Here is a 16,167-nt window from a genome sequence, read left to right as displayed (position 1 = left end):
TGACTAACCGACTCGACCCGAGTGTGACCCTTTGTAACACACAGTCGAAAAATAACCAATCCGAAATACAACCGAACCGAATGACACCCATCCGAAATCGAGCCGATTACCCGAATGAACACCTCTTATTCTTTTAGATTTAATTTGTAAATTTATATTCTTATTTACTTTCTATTGATTTTAATAGTTGCTATATTTTTGTTTTTTATGTTTTTCAATGCACAATTTTAATCTTTAATATCTTTAATTTTATATGATAAATTTTTTTATAAATAAAGGTAATACTATAAAAATATGCATTAAGATGAATTAAATATATCTTACTTGACTATATTTTTCATTAAACATAGAAAAATATATGTCAAATAAGATCAATTATTGAACATAAGGGCTATAATGACTGCAGCAACCATTAGAAACCAGAAATAGTATATTATATTATATCAGTTTACATTTTAGTTAGAGATTTTTGTTTAAATTATAAATCATAGCCTAAACTTTTAAGTCTAGATACTAATGCTCACCACTTAATTCTTTCAACCAATTTCTTAATTTACCTTATATAGTGTTTTAAAATAAGTATTTCATTTCAAATTATAGATTTTAATTATGAAATTATAAATGAAGAATTCGAGAATAACAAGGTTTGGGTAGTCATTTTCAAATTCTCAACTTTAACTACTTTAAAAACAATTATGGAATTTAATCTAAATTCAAATTTAAAAATTTTTGATATGCCAAATAAAAAATTTGAGCCAATTTTAAATTTCCAAATAAAATCATTATTTCCAAATATAACATTATTGAATTTATTTAATTTTTATCTTATTCACCGTTAATGTCTAGCAGCTAAATAAAACTATAGTTAACTCTAAAGATGAAGTGATACCCCAAACATTTCTCAATTATTATTTAAAAAAAAATTTATTAGATTGTTAATTATATGGTCTATAAATATCGTTAAGAGAGGAGAGCAGACAACCTACACATAGAACAAAACTGAAAAATGCAAAGAAACCATGGCCAGAAGTAGGATTGACGTTGAAGTATAATATTGGAATTTTACTTGAAGACAAATGAAATTGTTCTTTCTCAAGGATGATATATTGGCAAAGTATTTTATAAAACAATGCATTATTATTATTATTATTATTATTATTATTATTATTATTTATATTATTATTATTATTATTATTATTATTTAGATACTCTCTTTGTTCCATGTTTTTGTTCATCTTACTTTCTAAAAGCATTTTAAAATAGATTTTAAACTGTAATATATCTAAAGAAGCATTATAAAAAATTATGATAAAACTCCGTATATATTAACTCCCTAATCCCTATCTTAGTTGTCTAATTTATCTTTAAAAATCTTATAAATAGTGAGAAATGCAAATTCAAATAAAGGCATTTATATATTTTTAATTATTTAATCAATGAGTCAAGGAGGACAATATGTGTCTACATTACTGCAATAATGACGAGTCAAGAAAAGTATCAAATTGCAAAAGTATAAACGCATGCACCTTAAATTACTGTTAATTTAAGCGTGCTGGTGAGGTCATCTCATTTTTTATAAATTTTGATAAGAAAGTTTTAACATATATGAATGTGAGATGTGGTTAGATTTGTATTGATGTATAATTTATATTTACTTTCTGGTGAGGTTATCTCATTTTTTATAAATTTTGATGAGAAAGTTTTAAAATATATGAATGTGAGATGTGGTTAGATTCGTATTAATATATTATTTTATATTTATTTTTTGATATTTTTTATGAAATGCAGTTAAAAGTATTAAGTCTTGAGGCTTGAATACTACATACTCTTTTAATTATAATCATCATCGTATCTATTGTATTCCGTCAATAGGAATTATAATTAGGGTCTGGAGAATAAACACGGAAATCCATACCCATAAGGAGGATTGTGGCGAAAGAGTCTATCGGCTCGAGAAAGATCCTCGGAAAGAGACGCTCATGGAACGAAAAGAAATGAGTGAAACTGAATTCGCAAGCTTGCATCTTATCACACGAGCTTGGCCCTTAATCATAAAATTAAAAATAAATAAAATAAATATAATTAATAAAATGAAAATAACTAGGAAAAAAAACGTAAATTAAAAGAATGATATGTAAAAGGCAAAGGCAAAGAACAAAAACACAAACAGGTAAACGAAAGAGTATCAGTAGTCTAAGATATATAAATAAGACGATTTCAACTACCCTTATCACTGGTCATATCCTCAGACAGGTGTAAGTCATGCAAACCATTTTTATTTCTTTATTTATTTATTGCAAGTCATATAATGGTTTAGTATATATTGAATTTTAATTTCTCCCAACTTTACTCTTTAGAATTAATATTTGGGTATTATTATTTTATGGTTGAAAAATGGATTTTAGTAATTGTTGCCTCTCTTAGGTTTTTTATGATGACTACACTTTATATAAACAAATGTATTTTAGAGATTGTATGAAGGTCGATATCCGGTCTTGATATAGATCGTTGATAGTGCTTATGACTTAGTCTATGAACATTGTGCATGTCAAATCACTTAGGATGTCAAATGTAGACAGAAGGTCTACTGTTCCCAAGTATGTCTGTCGTTACTGGAAAATGGAGACAGTGCTTTGTTCCCAGACTGGAGTCTGGAGAATTTACGTCAGCTGAAATTTCTGTTAATTTTATTTTCTGATTTTTTAGTTGATGTATTAGTTAAAATTAATTTGTTGCATTATTTAATAAATAAGTTAATTGGAAAAATATTTCATAACCACCTTAAAACAACTGTGTACTTTCTAAAGAGTGGAATATCTCTCTCCTTATTTTTCTCTTTAAAAATAGGCTTGTGTTTTGGATCTAATTAAGTGAAAAACTACTTTGCCTATTCTTAGAAAAAATAAACCATGGCTTTTTACTTTAAAATCAAGTTTCCACCTATTTATCTTTTAATAAAGAATTAACCGTGGGTTTTTTATCTTTAGATCTAAGATCCACTTAATTCTCCTTAATCTTAGGAATAAGAAAGTAATGGATAAGTTATTCCTTTTTACTAGCTATTTGAGTTCCTATATAAAGGGAACTTGATTCAACCGAAATTGTTGAGCCAAAAAAAGCCAAGAAGAGCCTAAGAGTCCATACGTGAGATTGATATAAACAAGAAATATTTTTGTTTAAAAAATTGCCAATTAATTTATAATATTTTCTTGTGCAACTCTTTAATTTTATCTTTAGAAATTTATCCTTTGTAAAGGGTTTTTGAGAGAATTGTTGTAAGTAGACTTGGGTAAGTTTAGGGGAGAATTAGAAAGCTTTGAGTGAAGCTAGAGAAGAGGAAAGCTTCGAGTGAAGCTAGAGAAGAGAGAAGTTTCAAGTGAAGCAAGAGAAAGAGAAATTGGCCTAGTTTGTATTTGTTTTATGTAATTGTAACTAATTGCCTAAAACATATTGAAGAGTTTTGAAATCCCGAGGGGTTGTGGCTTTTTCCTTCTATTTAGGCCTAGAAGGTTTCCACGTAAAATTGTGTTGTCTCTTTTACTTTTTCGTTTTAAGTTTAAGTTTTAATTCTGCAAAAACAGGGCTAAAAACACTTAAACTTATTACAACAACAATTCACCCCCCCCCCCCCCCCCCTCTTGTACTTAATCACCATCTTTAGCAGTTTCTACAATTGGTATTAGAGCCTTGTTCCTGATTTGATCAGGAAACCCTGAGAGCAATATCCTGGTTCTTAGAGATGTCGATAATGAATGAACGAATGGAAGAAGGGTACTCAACTCAAAGGTCACCTATGTTCGATGGAAAATTCTATATATATTGGAAGAATAGGATGGAAATCTTCATCAAAGAAACAACAAAGAAAGAAGATCTGCCAATTCCAAATCTAACCTTGAATGCCACAAATGTGGAAGTATTGATCACTTCATAAAAGATTGCCCTATGTGGAAAAATGAAAAGGGCAAGGAAAAGGCAAGGGAAACTGGAAGACTACCATCCAAAGGACATCTCAAAAAAACCGATTTTCGTAAAGCCATGAATCCGAAAGTGAAGCTGAGACAGAAAACCCCAAGAGGAAGAAACAACCAATTTATGTCTCATAGCTTCACACGAAAGCAAGAATGAGAAGTCCAAAGGAAAATAGGTAAAGTCTTCTAATTCATTTCCTAACCATTTTTTTAAATTAGATAAATATAAATTAATTGAGTTGCTTATGGAGACACAAGACAAATTAGAAGAAAGTAATGATAAATGTCTCCAAATTAAAAAAGACCTTAAGATTAGTAAAGATCATGTTTCCTATTTAAATACCTTTAGATCTGATGTTCAAAATATATTTTTTAACTTGCTAGATCAAAACCTCATTTCAAAAGAAACATTGGAAAGAGTAAAAAAGGAGAATATTATTCTTAATGTTGAATTAACTCAATATAAATTACTAGGCTTGAACCAGGATTTAAACGACACATCCATTAATGATTTATGTATTAATTTTCAAAAATTGAAAATTGACCTAAAATCCAACATAGCCAAAAATGAAATATTAAAACTTGAATTAAATTCAAAAGGAAAAGGAAAAATCAAAAATATTTCCAAATGGATTCTAGATGCTAGAACTAAAAATACTGAAGACCTAGGTTACAATAAGAATAATAAAAAGAAAAAGGTTTATGTCGATCTCCCAAGTAGTAAAGTTTGTACCTTTTGTGGAAAAACTGAACATCTAAATTCCAGTGTGCCAAAAAGGAACAACATGATGACTCCAATAGAAGTTATGTCGATCGCATTTAGATTAAGAAAAATGATTCATGTCAAATCGACAAGCAACCCAAGAAAAACTGGGTTCCTAATTCTAACAATTAATTTGGTTTGCAGGTTCTAGTGAGGGGAACAACTCATGGTATCTCGACAGTGGGTGTTCCAAGTACATGACAGGAGATAGATCAATATTTCTCTGACTGGAAATTTATGATGGGGAACCATGACTTTCAGTGACAACATGAAAGGTGAAATCATCGCTAAAGGAAAAATAGGAAGGTCAAGTTCCCATGCAATTGATAACGTATATTTAGTCGAGAATTTAAAACATAATTTACTAAGTATTTCTCAGTTCTGTGACAAAGATAACTCTGTAAACTTCACTTCTGAAAAATGTATTATTTCTAGGAGTGACACAGGAGACACTGTTCTGGAAGGAATTCGAAAAGGGAACACCTATGTTGTGGACATCAACACTGTTTCCAAATCGAACCTGACTTGTCTCAGTGTCATAGAAGAAGACCCTTTTCTTTGGCACAAACGTCTAGGTCATGCTAGCTTCTTTTTGATTAATACTTCAAGATCAAAAGACCTAGTAAGAGCATTGCCATCCATTAAATTCCTAAGGGATGAGGTATGTGATCCCTGTGCCAAAGAAAAACATGTGAAGTCATCCTTTAAACCAAAGAATGTGGTGACCACCTCAAAACCGCTTGAATTAATCCATATGGATCTTTGTGGATCTATGATAATTTAAAGCCGTAGTGGCAAACGATATGTCTTTGTTATTGTTGATGATTACAGTAGATTTACATGGACTTTATTTTTAGTAAGTAAAGATGAAGCTTTTAGTGAGTTCATTTTTTTTGCTAATAAAATACAAAAATCTAGTAATAATCAACTTATTCACATCAAGTCAAATCATGGTAAAGAATTTTAAAATTCAAGCTATATGAATTATTGTAATGAGCATGGCATAAGTCATAATTTTTCTGCACCTAAAACACCACAATAAAATGGTGTGGTAAAAAGAAAAAATAGAACATTAGAGGAAATGGCTAGAACCATGTTAATTGCTAGTGGTCTTCCTAGGAATTTTTGGGCTGAGGTTGTCAATACTGCATGCTATATTTTAAATCGTGTACTAATCAAATCTATCACTTCTAAAACACCTGATGAACTGTTTAAAGGTGTAAAACCAAATATTTCCTATTTTCGTGTATTTGGGTGTAGATGTTTTGTTCATGTTAATGGAAAAAGAAACTTAGGAGAGTTTGATGAAAGAAGTGATGAAGCAGTATTTCTTGGCTATTCACCTCACAGTAAAGCTTATTGAGTTTACAATAAGAGAACTATGTGTGTAGAAGAATCTGGTCACTTTATTTTTTATGAAACTAACTTTATGATGAGTGAACAGGATACAAATAATTTTAAAATAGGTCTTGCAAATTTGGAAGAAGATGATGATGTAAGTAGAGAACAAGATCAATAAGCAATCGGAGAACTACTAATTCAAAAACAAACCGAAGTACTTGACTAAGCGGAACAGCCGATAAATGAGGACCAGCACGGTGTCCCAATCCAGCTGTTCCCAGAAATAAGCAAGATGATCAGGTTGAAGCTGAGCAGAATATCAATCAAGTCAGTGACGTAGTTTCCATAACCGTTCCTACAAGAGAATTTGTGCCCAAACCGTGGAAATATCAAAAATTTCGTCCACTTGACTTGATCATCAGTGATTTAAATAAGGCCACACAAACCAGATCCCAAATGAGAAATTTCTATGCACACTTTGCGTTCCTGTCAACATTGGAACCAAAAAATCATGAAGAAGCTTTAAAAGATTCAGAATGGGTTGTTGCCATGCATGATCAATTGAATGAATTTGAAAGAAATAAAGTATGGCACTTAAACCGAAACCAAAACACAATAAGGTGATTGGACTGGAATGGGTATTTAGGAACAAATTGGATGAATAAGGAATAGTAGTAAGAAACAAATCAAGGCTCGTGGTTAAAGGGTACAATCAACAAGAAGGAATCGATTATACAAAGACATTTGCTCCTGTAGCCAGGTTAGATGCTATCAGAATTCTAATTTCTTTTGCTGCTTTTATGAACTTTAAGTTATATCAAATGGATGTAAAATATGCTTTCTTGATTGTTTTTCTTGATGAAGAAGTCTTTGTGGAACAACCCCCTGGCTATGAAAATCCTTCTTTTCCTGATCATGTCTATAAGCTTGATAAAGCTCTTTATGGGCTAAAACAAGCTCCTAGGCAATGGTATGAAAGATTATCAAAGATTTTAATTGAAAATGAATTTGTTAGAGGTAAAATTGACAAAACATTATTCTTCAAGAATAGAGGTTCTGATATTTTAGTTGTTCAAATTTATGTTGATATTATTTTTGGTGCTACCAATGAGTTGCTATGTAAAGAATTTGCTAACCTAATGAGTACTGAATTTGAAATGAATATGATGGGAGAATTAAATTTCTTCCTTGGCTTGCAAATTAAATAAACAGCTAATGAAATTTTTATTCATCAACAAAAATATATAAAAGAACTTCTCAAGAAATATGGTTTAAACAATGCTAAAACAAATCACACACCTATGGCTACAAACATTAGATTAGATGAAGATTCGAATGGTATTGATGTTGATCAAACTATGTATAGAGGCATGATCAGTTCTTTATTATATCTAACCGCTAGTAGACTCGATATTGCTTTTAGTGTTGGTTTATGTGCCAGATTTCAATCAAATCCCAAAGAATCACATCATACAGCAGTGAAAAGAATTCTGAGATATTTAAAGGGAACAAATAATAGAAAAGTGATGTCAATGATTTGAAAAGTTATAGTGATGCAGATTATGCAGGACATCTTGTAAACAGAAAAAGCACTTCAGGTATGGTACAATTCCTTGGCTCTCGTTTAGTGTCTTGGTGTTCCAAGAAACAAAACACCGTTGCATTATCCACTACGGAAGCAGAATATGTGGCAGCAGCAACTTGTTGTTCCCAAATGCTGTTGATCAAACAACGGCTAAGACACTTTGGTATTAAGTTTGAATGTGTTCCTATTTATTGTGATAATATACTAATGCCAAATGTATATTTAAAGATCTCGTGCATTATTCTAGAGTTAAACATATTCATATAAGACATCATTTTCTCAAGGATAATGTGGAAAATAAAAATATAACTGTTAAGCATGTTAATACTAATAAGCAAATAGCAGACATTATGACTAAACCACTTCCAAGAAAACAACATGAAAAGATGAGGTTAGAACTTGGATGATCAAGCTCCACTAAAGTTAATGGTAAGCATTCTCCTCAAACCAAAATAAAAATTGGAAGGTTGACTCATCCACAAAAACCCTGGTTAAGAAATTAATCATTGAAAGGTTCAGGTATGCAATTATTTAAAGTACGTGCTGTGTTTGCGTTCTTGAATGCATGTTTAAATTGATCATATCATAGCAGCATTTGTTTAATAAATAATAGTCTTCAAATTAAAACAAACGAGGACATCATCATATTTTTTCTTCAATTTTTTAGCATCATTATTTTATATAGATGGTCAACATAAAATAAATTGTTAATGAGGGTCGGATCAAAAAACCGTTACTAACAACCAATTCCATGAATCTATCCACTAACCATTCATCATCCTCCTTGTTCACACATACATTTAATTAAATTAATTGTAGTTTAACTCTCCAATAACCATCCTTTCACAACTTATAATACTACCCACTTACACTCTCACGTCAAATCACTCATTTTAAACGACCCTCACATAACTTTACCCACTTTACCTACTCTAAAACCGTCACTCTCATTCATCTTCCTCAAACACAGTTTCCACAATGTTCTTCACCGTCTTTACTCAAACACCAAAAGCTACCTCCTTATCCAAGAAAACTAATACATCTATCATCGATGATTACTGCACCATTATCCTCCTCAACTAAACCCAAACAATCTGACCCACCAAGCTCCTCAACCATGCATGGTGGATCAAAAGAGATCATCATCTAGACCAACAAAGAAAGTCAAGACTTTCGATCCAAATAGTCCAAAAGAAATCTCCAAAGAGATGTCAGTAGGATTTGGGCTCGATAAATACTGGTATAACACTACTCCCTTTCCTAAATTGCACGCCATTATTAAGAATCTAAATTGGGAAACCCTTATGACAGATTTTTGCTGTAACCCACTCTATCCCAATCTTATGCGTGAATTTATTTCGAACTTTTCAATTGAAAATGGAGTATGTTAAAGAAATCAAAATCGAGTTTAATTGTGTAATGCTTGGAGAATGGTTTGAAGTTCCTGCTGTAGGGTTTAACACGTATCATGTTAGTACAAATATTGTTTTCTCAGGGATCAATGAGAAAACTGTGCTAAAGTTTTAGGGATAAATGAAAAGAGAGGAAGAATCAGTCACCATACTCTGTCCCCACTGCATAAATTACTCTACAACATTTTTCGAAGATTCATTTTGCCACGCAACTCAAAACGTAGCGAAGTAAATCTTCGTGATGCAACTTTAATCTATTGTTTAGCCAATCACATCAAAATCAATTTTTCTTCCTTGATGATCTCACATATATCTAACTGTATAAAGAAGAAGTTTATGGTAGGATACGGAGGTTTATTAACATGGATTTTCAAGAAGTTTGGAGTCTCGTTGGACAGCCTACAGTTCCCCATGAGTCCCAATAAAAAACACAGGTGTCAAATGCCTTAACAATTTGTACCTAAGAGTTTCAGAAAAAGGGATTCTGGAGGAAATTTCCAACGAGGATGTAGAGGAAAAAAATTCAGAAGAAGATAAGGATGAAGGAAAATAAAAAGAACAGGATGAGGGAAAAGAAAAAGAAGATGAAAAAGAATAAGAAAAAGAAGAGGATCAGTAGCCTGTTCCCACTGCCACAAATGATGAGGCCGAGGTTGTTTCAAAAGGGGAATAAGAAGAAGCTACAAGTAAGGGGGAAATTTCAAAAGAAAAGGAAGGTGAGAACCCATATGATGATACTTCTAGTGATGAGGAAGTCAGGATTCCAACAAAGAAGAAGCTCTTTGTCAAACAAAGAAAAAGTATTAGGCTTGCTTCAAAAAGGAAGCGTCCTGTTGTTAGTTTAGATGATGACTCCTCCACACACACCTTCTGTGAGCCTGAACAATCAACTCCTCTTTCACCAAAACCTGATGCACCACCTTCACCACACATTCCATCACCACCTTCACCTATTCCTTGTACAACACCACCAACCACCACACCTAACTAACCAGGTCTTGGTTTCACTGATTTTGCTAATCCCTCAGTTTCTGCCGATCCTATCCTTGATAAATTGCAGGTTCTTCAGTCTCAATTTCATTCTTTCCAAGATGTAGCGCGCTCATCTTTACATCACTCTCTGATCAGCTTACAAAATGGAGACTCGTCTCAGTGCAAGGCTTGACACAGTGGAGGTGCAAACTGAGTATGTAGACGAAGATGAACCTGATGTTTGATCCATCTCCTTACTGTATTTCTCTCATGATGCTTCACTCTATCAAAAAAATAATTTATCATAATATTTTTGGGTGTACCAATATGGATACATGATGTAATTTGATACAATTTCTTTTTAACTGCTGCTACAATGGTCAGTGACACTTAAACTGTTGCATATTTTGATTGCATCTTTCAATATTTGCTTTTCATCACTACTTCTACTTGCTTATCTTTTTAATTGATATACTTATATAGTTAGTGCTGTGGTATGAAAGCTCCTCTCCTTTTTGAATGAAGTCAAAAGGGGGAATATTTGCACAAACTTAAAAGGTATGCTGGAATTATAACTTAGTTTAAAACTCTCTTATTGGTTTGCCTAAGGAAAGTAGCATGCTCTGATGCTCTAATAATTGCTCTGAATGATCAACATATACATGCTCTGATGTTCTGATAAGCTCTGAAATTCTGAGTTACATGCTCTGATCAACATACTTTAAATGCAATGCTCTGAAATTGAAACTTGTTGAAACAGTTATAGTGCAATAATAAGGAATTATATATATGCTCTGATGATTTGATAATATTATGTTCAAGCTTTTGTGCTTTAATATATTTATATTTGATTTATGATGTATGCTTTGAATATCTGCTCTAATAAAATAAATTATTGTTTATTATGCTCTAGCTATGCTTAAGTTTAATTTCAGTTACAATTCTATCTATTCTAAATTGGTAACACTAAGTATCTTAGTAATTTATGTTATTTAGTTTTAGGTTTATTTTAAAGACATAAGCAATGAACTTCTATGAATTAATTTGAATGCTCTGATTATGCGTATATTGTCTTTAATAATTGGAGTAATCTGTTTTGTTATATATGCTTGGTAAATTATATTGTAATGAATTGATTTAATAAGTTATGTAGAGTAGCTTCAATCTCTGGCATGGTTTATGACTTTGGTTTTACTCTATTTTGTTTAAAATTGTTTAAAAGTTTGTCATCATCAAAACGGGGGAATTTGTTGGCTCTCTTAGGTTTTGATGATGACTACACTTTATATAAACAAATGTATTTTAGAGATTGTATGCAGGTCGATATCTGGTCTTGATATAAATCGTTGATAGTGCTTATGACTTAGTCTATGAACATTGTACATGTCAAATGTATCCAAGGAAATTAGATAAGGTTTATTATTTAGGATGTCGAATATAGACAGGAGGTGTACTGTTCCCAAGTTTGATGTCTGTCGTCACTGAAAAATGGAGACAGTGCTTTGTTCCCAGACTGGAGTCTGGAGAATTTACATCAACTGGAATTTCTGTTAATTTTATTTTCTGATTTTTTAGTAGATGTATTAGTTAAAATTAATTTGTTGCATTATTTAATAAATAAGTTAATTCGCAAAATATTTTATAACCACCTTAAAATAATCGTGTACTTTCAAAAAAAGAGTGAAATATTTCTCTCCTTATTTTTCTCCTTAAAAAAAGGCTTGTGTTTTTGGATCTAATTAAGTGAAAAACTACTTTGCATCTTCTTAGGAATAATAAACCGTGGCTTTTTACTTGAAAATCAAGCTTCCACCTATTTATCTTTTAATAAAGAATTAACCGTGGGTTTTTAATCTTTAGATCTAAGATCAACTTAATTCTCCTTAATCTTAGGAATAAGGAAGTGATGGGTAAGTTATTCCTTTTTACTAGCTATTTGAGTTCCTATATAAAGGGAACTTGATTCAACCGAAATTGGTGGCCAAAAAAATGCGAAAAAGAGCCTAAGAGTCCATACGTGAGATTGATATTAACAAGAAATATTTTTGTTTTATGTAATTGTAACTAATTGTCTAAAACATATTGGAGAGTTTTGAAATCCCAAGGGGTCGTGGTTTTTCCTTCTATTTAGGCCTAGAAGGTTTCCACGTAAAATTGTGTTGTCTCTTTTACTTTTTCGTTTTAAGTTTAAGTTTTAATTCCGCAAAAACAGGGCTAAAACACTTAAACTTATTACAACAACAATACCCCCCCCCCCCCCCCCCCCCCCTCTTGTAGTTGTTCACCATATCTAACAGTTTCTACAGTAATTAACCATATTTGAAAATCTTATTGTTAGAAATGATTTACATGTAAGACAAGATTTCACATCGTTGAAATAGTGCGTTGTCGGCTTGCATATATATTGGGTGAGCTAATCCTTTCACTACCATGTAGTTTTGGAAAACAATGAACCACATCAAGTATATGTGCAAGTCAACGCTCTTAACTTGTGGGTTTGTAGGCCTGAGCCCCAGTGTGTCCTGTGTCTACATACACGAGTTAGTCATAGTGAGATTATGTGACAAATTTTTCACGGCCTAATACTTAGCATTAAAAAACCATAAAAAGATGAATACTCATTTAGTATCAATCCATTTGACAAATCTTGGTGCACATATTGCAAAGTCTCGTGCTCATTAAGTCATAGTACTAACACTTTGAAAATTTGAAATGGATAAGCCAAATTATTTAAAAAAATCATAGAATAAGATCAAAAACAACTTATTTTCAAATGTAAGCGCCTCCAGCTCCAGACCTCAGGTTCGATTCTGTTCGCAGTTACTAACTGTGAACAGAGGCAAACTGGTCAAAAAAATCAACCAAGTTGTTCGCAGTTAGTAACTGCGAATAGCTGATTTGGTAAAAAAAAAAAAAAAAGCCAACAACATTGTTCGCAGTTAGTAAGTGTGAACAACTCCTTTGTTTTTTTAATCAAACCCTTTGTTCGCAGTTAGTAAGTGCGAGTAGACCCACACGTCAGGTTTGGGAATTAGGCGCTTACTTTTGAAAATAAGTTGATTTCAATCTTATTCTATGATTTTTCTTTTTTTTTTTTTTTAATAATTTGACTTATCTATTTCAAATTTTCCTAATACTTTCATTGATGATCCCTTCACCTAACCAACCTCATGCAAGTTGATTGATAGATGATAGATAAAAAGGAACTATTTGTGGGTCACAAACCAAATGCAAGTTTGGTGTAAAAATCAAGAAAAGTGAATAAATTAGTATTTTATAGAAAAGTTGAAAATTGTATGAATGAAATAGAAAAATAAGTTAAATAAGAAAATAAAAATTTAATATTATAGAATAAATAATAATGATCATGATAAAAATTAAAATGAGACAAATTTAGAAACAAACTAAAAAAAATTGTGAAATATTTCATGAGAGAAAAGATAGCATTTTGCTTATTCATTACTCAATTCGAATCCAGTGAACTAGTTGGCATTACATCTTGATATACATATGCATATTCTTTTTTCTGTTATAAAAATTTGAAAGTATTTAATTATCACAATGGAAAGTTGTTTCTATTCTAGTGCCAAAGAATTTGGGTGAGATCATATCATTTGTGAGATGCATCTTATAAGATTTACCTAATTACTTTCTTTTATCAATATTGAAATTAAAAAAATCTATTTAAAAACTTAAAAGATTAATTTCAAGAATTGGATTTATTAGCTATAAACCTTCTTCTCTAGTTCTCTCTTCATTTGCCTACATTCTTTATTTGCTTTTTATGGTATTAGAGCCACCTTATGACTAATAGAATAAGAAAACAAGGGTGGGAGGCTAACGTAGTGCTGTAACTGAGCTTAATAATACAAATTATTAGCATAAGAGTTTCTTGTTTTGAGGTTGTTTTACCGATCAAGAGAAGGTCTCTCACAAGACTAGTTCTTCGAATTATCGGGTTGATTTTAGATTTGGTGTTTAGGCCAATTCAAAAATTAAACTTGCGGCTTTTACATAGTTTTAAATTCATTTTGAAGTCGGGTGAAAATCGGATTTAATTGTAAAGTTGAGTAAATATGAGATAGTTGTAGAGCTGTTCAAATCTGACCCGACTCGAAAATCCGAATCGAAACCGAAAGTTAACAGATCCGAAAAATATGTTTCTCTTTTAGGTTTATTGAACCGATATTATCCGAACCAAAGTTATACCCGAACCGATTTACGACCTAAAATCGTAAAATCAAACTCGAACTGCGGCCGATTTCTATAACCGACATATAACCGTTAACCGAGATTATCCGAACCTAATAGTGACCGTCCCGAGTCATACCCGACCCGAATCATGCTCAAAACCGAACTTGATTCGGCTAAACCGACTTAACCCAAACGAATTTTTAATCGAAATGCAGTAAAAACTCGAATTAATTTTTAACATAGAAGTATGATCGACTCATATTCAATCATCATATTAGTTAATCTAATAAAGTTATAGAAATTTTAATAAATTAAATTCTATACAAACATGGTTTCATACATTTAGAGTTAATAATCAATGGTCAATGTTTATTTAACTATTTTTAATCAAATTAGATAAAAAATGATAAAACTTTAATTTTAATTTACAGTCAAACAAGTAAAAGTAACAAAATAATAATTACTAACTGATTATTATTTTAACTATTTTGCCTTAACTAAGGAGAATCTTATCATCAATTAAAAAATGTCTAACAACTTAATTTGATATTGACTGGATCTATAGTAATTAGTAATTCGTACCCGAATTCTATTGGAAAATAATAGCCGAACCCGATTTGTACTCGGTAAAACCGAACCAATTATTAACCGTCCGAGACCGATTGACTACTCGACACGAACTTCAACTGATATCGAACCGATGCTAACCCGATAGCTCAAATAACCGATCTTCAATTGAATCGTGACTAACTGACCTGACCCTAGTGTGACCCGCCGTAACACGCATTCGAAAAATAATCAATCCAAAATACAACTGAATTGAATGACACCCGTCTAAAACCGACCGATCACCCGAATAAACACCTCTACATCGACTGCTCTGGCCCTCTCCATATCTCATCCTAAAAACGAAGGGAGGGATAAAAATAAATAAAATAAAATAAAAATAAAAATTTAGCTATTCAAGAAGTCTGAGCGGTTTTATCCGTATAAAAAGGTTTTGTTGACAGACATTATTGCCAACTCTCCCCTGTTTCACATTTTCTCTTTTTAGCGCAGTTTTGTTCAATACTCATTTGATATTTGATATTCAATAATAAAATAAACACAAGAAATATGTAAGATAATAAAATCTCTCTATTTGTTTCAATCAAAACCACATTTCAAAGAAATTTATAAAATTATTATTACTGCCTCTTTACTTGTTTGTTGACTGAATTAAATTTTTGTTTTTTTTTTTCCCTATCATTCTTGCAGATTTAAGGGAAGAAATGGGGAAAAAGAAAGCAACCCAGATGATATTTTTTGTAATATTCATGATATGGGCAAGCTTCATTGGAGCAAATGAAGCAACATCATTGAAATATAAAAACCCAAGATTGCCTGTAAATGCGAGAGTAAAAGACTTATTATCTCAGATGACTTTGGATGAAAAGATTGGTCAAATGGTTCAGATTGAACGCCAAGTTGCTTCTGCTGATGTTATGAAAAACTATTTCATTGGTATTATCTACCTCCTCTTTTTTATTCTATCCTTCATTTTTCTATTTTATATTTTTTTTTGGCAATTTTACTACAATATGTATATCTTGAATTATATCTTAAAGTTGGTTTATTTGAGCTTAGATTGTTCATACAAAGTTTGGATTTTTAAGCTTAAATGATGCTAAGTTTTGATTTTTCAGCTGAAAATGATGCAAAGTTGGGATTTTTGTAGCCTAAAAGACATTTAATTGATACCCATTTATTTATATTTTATTATATATTTACTAGCTTTGTAATTGGTTCTTGAATTTGAAATTGTTGTTAATTAAAAAAGAAGATTAATTTTTTCATAAAATAATGTAGATTAGAGATGTGCGTAAATTGTGAACTAAAAAGTTTTTGATTTTGCTTTACTTTTTCTTTATAGAAATCATCCTTTGTCCAAAT

The 16,167-nt window shown here is 31.3% G+C and overlaps 1 protein-coding gene and 1 long non-coding RNA gene across 2 annotated transcripts in view; both read left to right on the top strand.

Annotated features, from left to right (window-relative positions):
* Positions 1 to 2,887: 2,887 nt before the first annotated feature.
* Positions 2,888 to 9,821, top strand: LOC130827273 (uncharacterized). The gene is made up of 2 exons (XR_009047190.1): positions 2,888 to 4,144; positions 4,876 to 9,821. It is a non-coding gene; the product is annotated as an uncharacterized LOC130827273 (long non-coding RNA).
* Positions 9,822 to 15,216: 5,395 nt separating this feature from the next.
* LOC130826749 (uncharacterized) overlaps positions 15,217 to 16,167 on the top strand; it is a 9,528-nt gene continuing 8,577 nt past the window's right edge. Inside the window, exons 1-2 of the mRNA XM_057692318.1 lie at positions 15,217 to 15,353; positions 15,493 to 15,738. Of these exons, the coding sequence (XP_057548301.1) occupies positions 15,507 to 15,738 (232 nt within the window). The 5' untranslated portion in view covers positions 15,217 to 15,353; positions 15,493 to 15,506. The remainder of the gene's footprint in view (positions 15,354 to 15,492; positions 15,739 to 16,167) is intronic.

The sequence above is a fragment of the Amaranthus tricolor genome, chromosome 11, assembly GCF_026212465.1.
Source record: "Amaranthus tricolor cultivar Red isolate AtriRed21 chromosome 11, ASM2621246v1, whole genome shotgun sequence".
Classification (NCBI taxonomy): Eukaryota; Viridiplantae; Streptophyta; class Magnoliopsida; order Caryophyllales; family Amaranthaceae; genus Amaranthus; species Amaranthus tricolor.
This window is presented reverse-complemented; position numbering and strand designations above follow the sequence as displayed.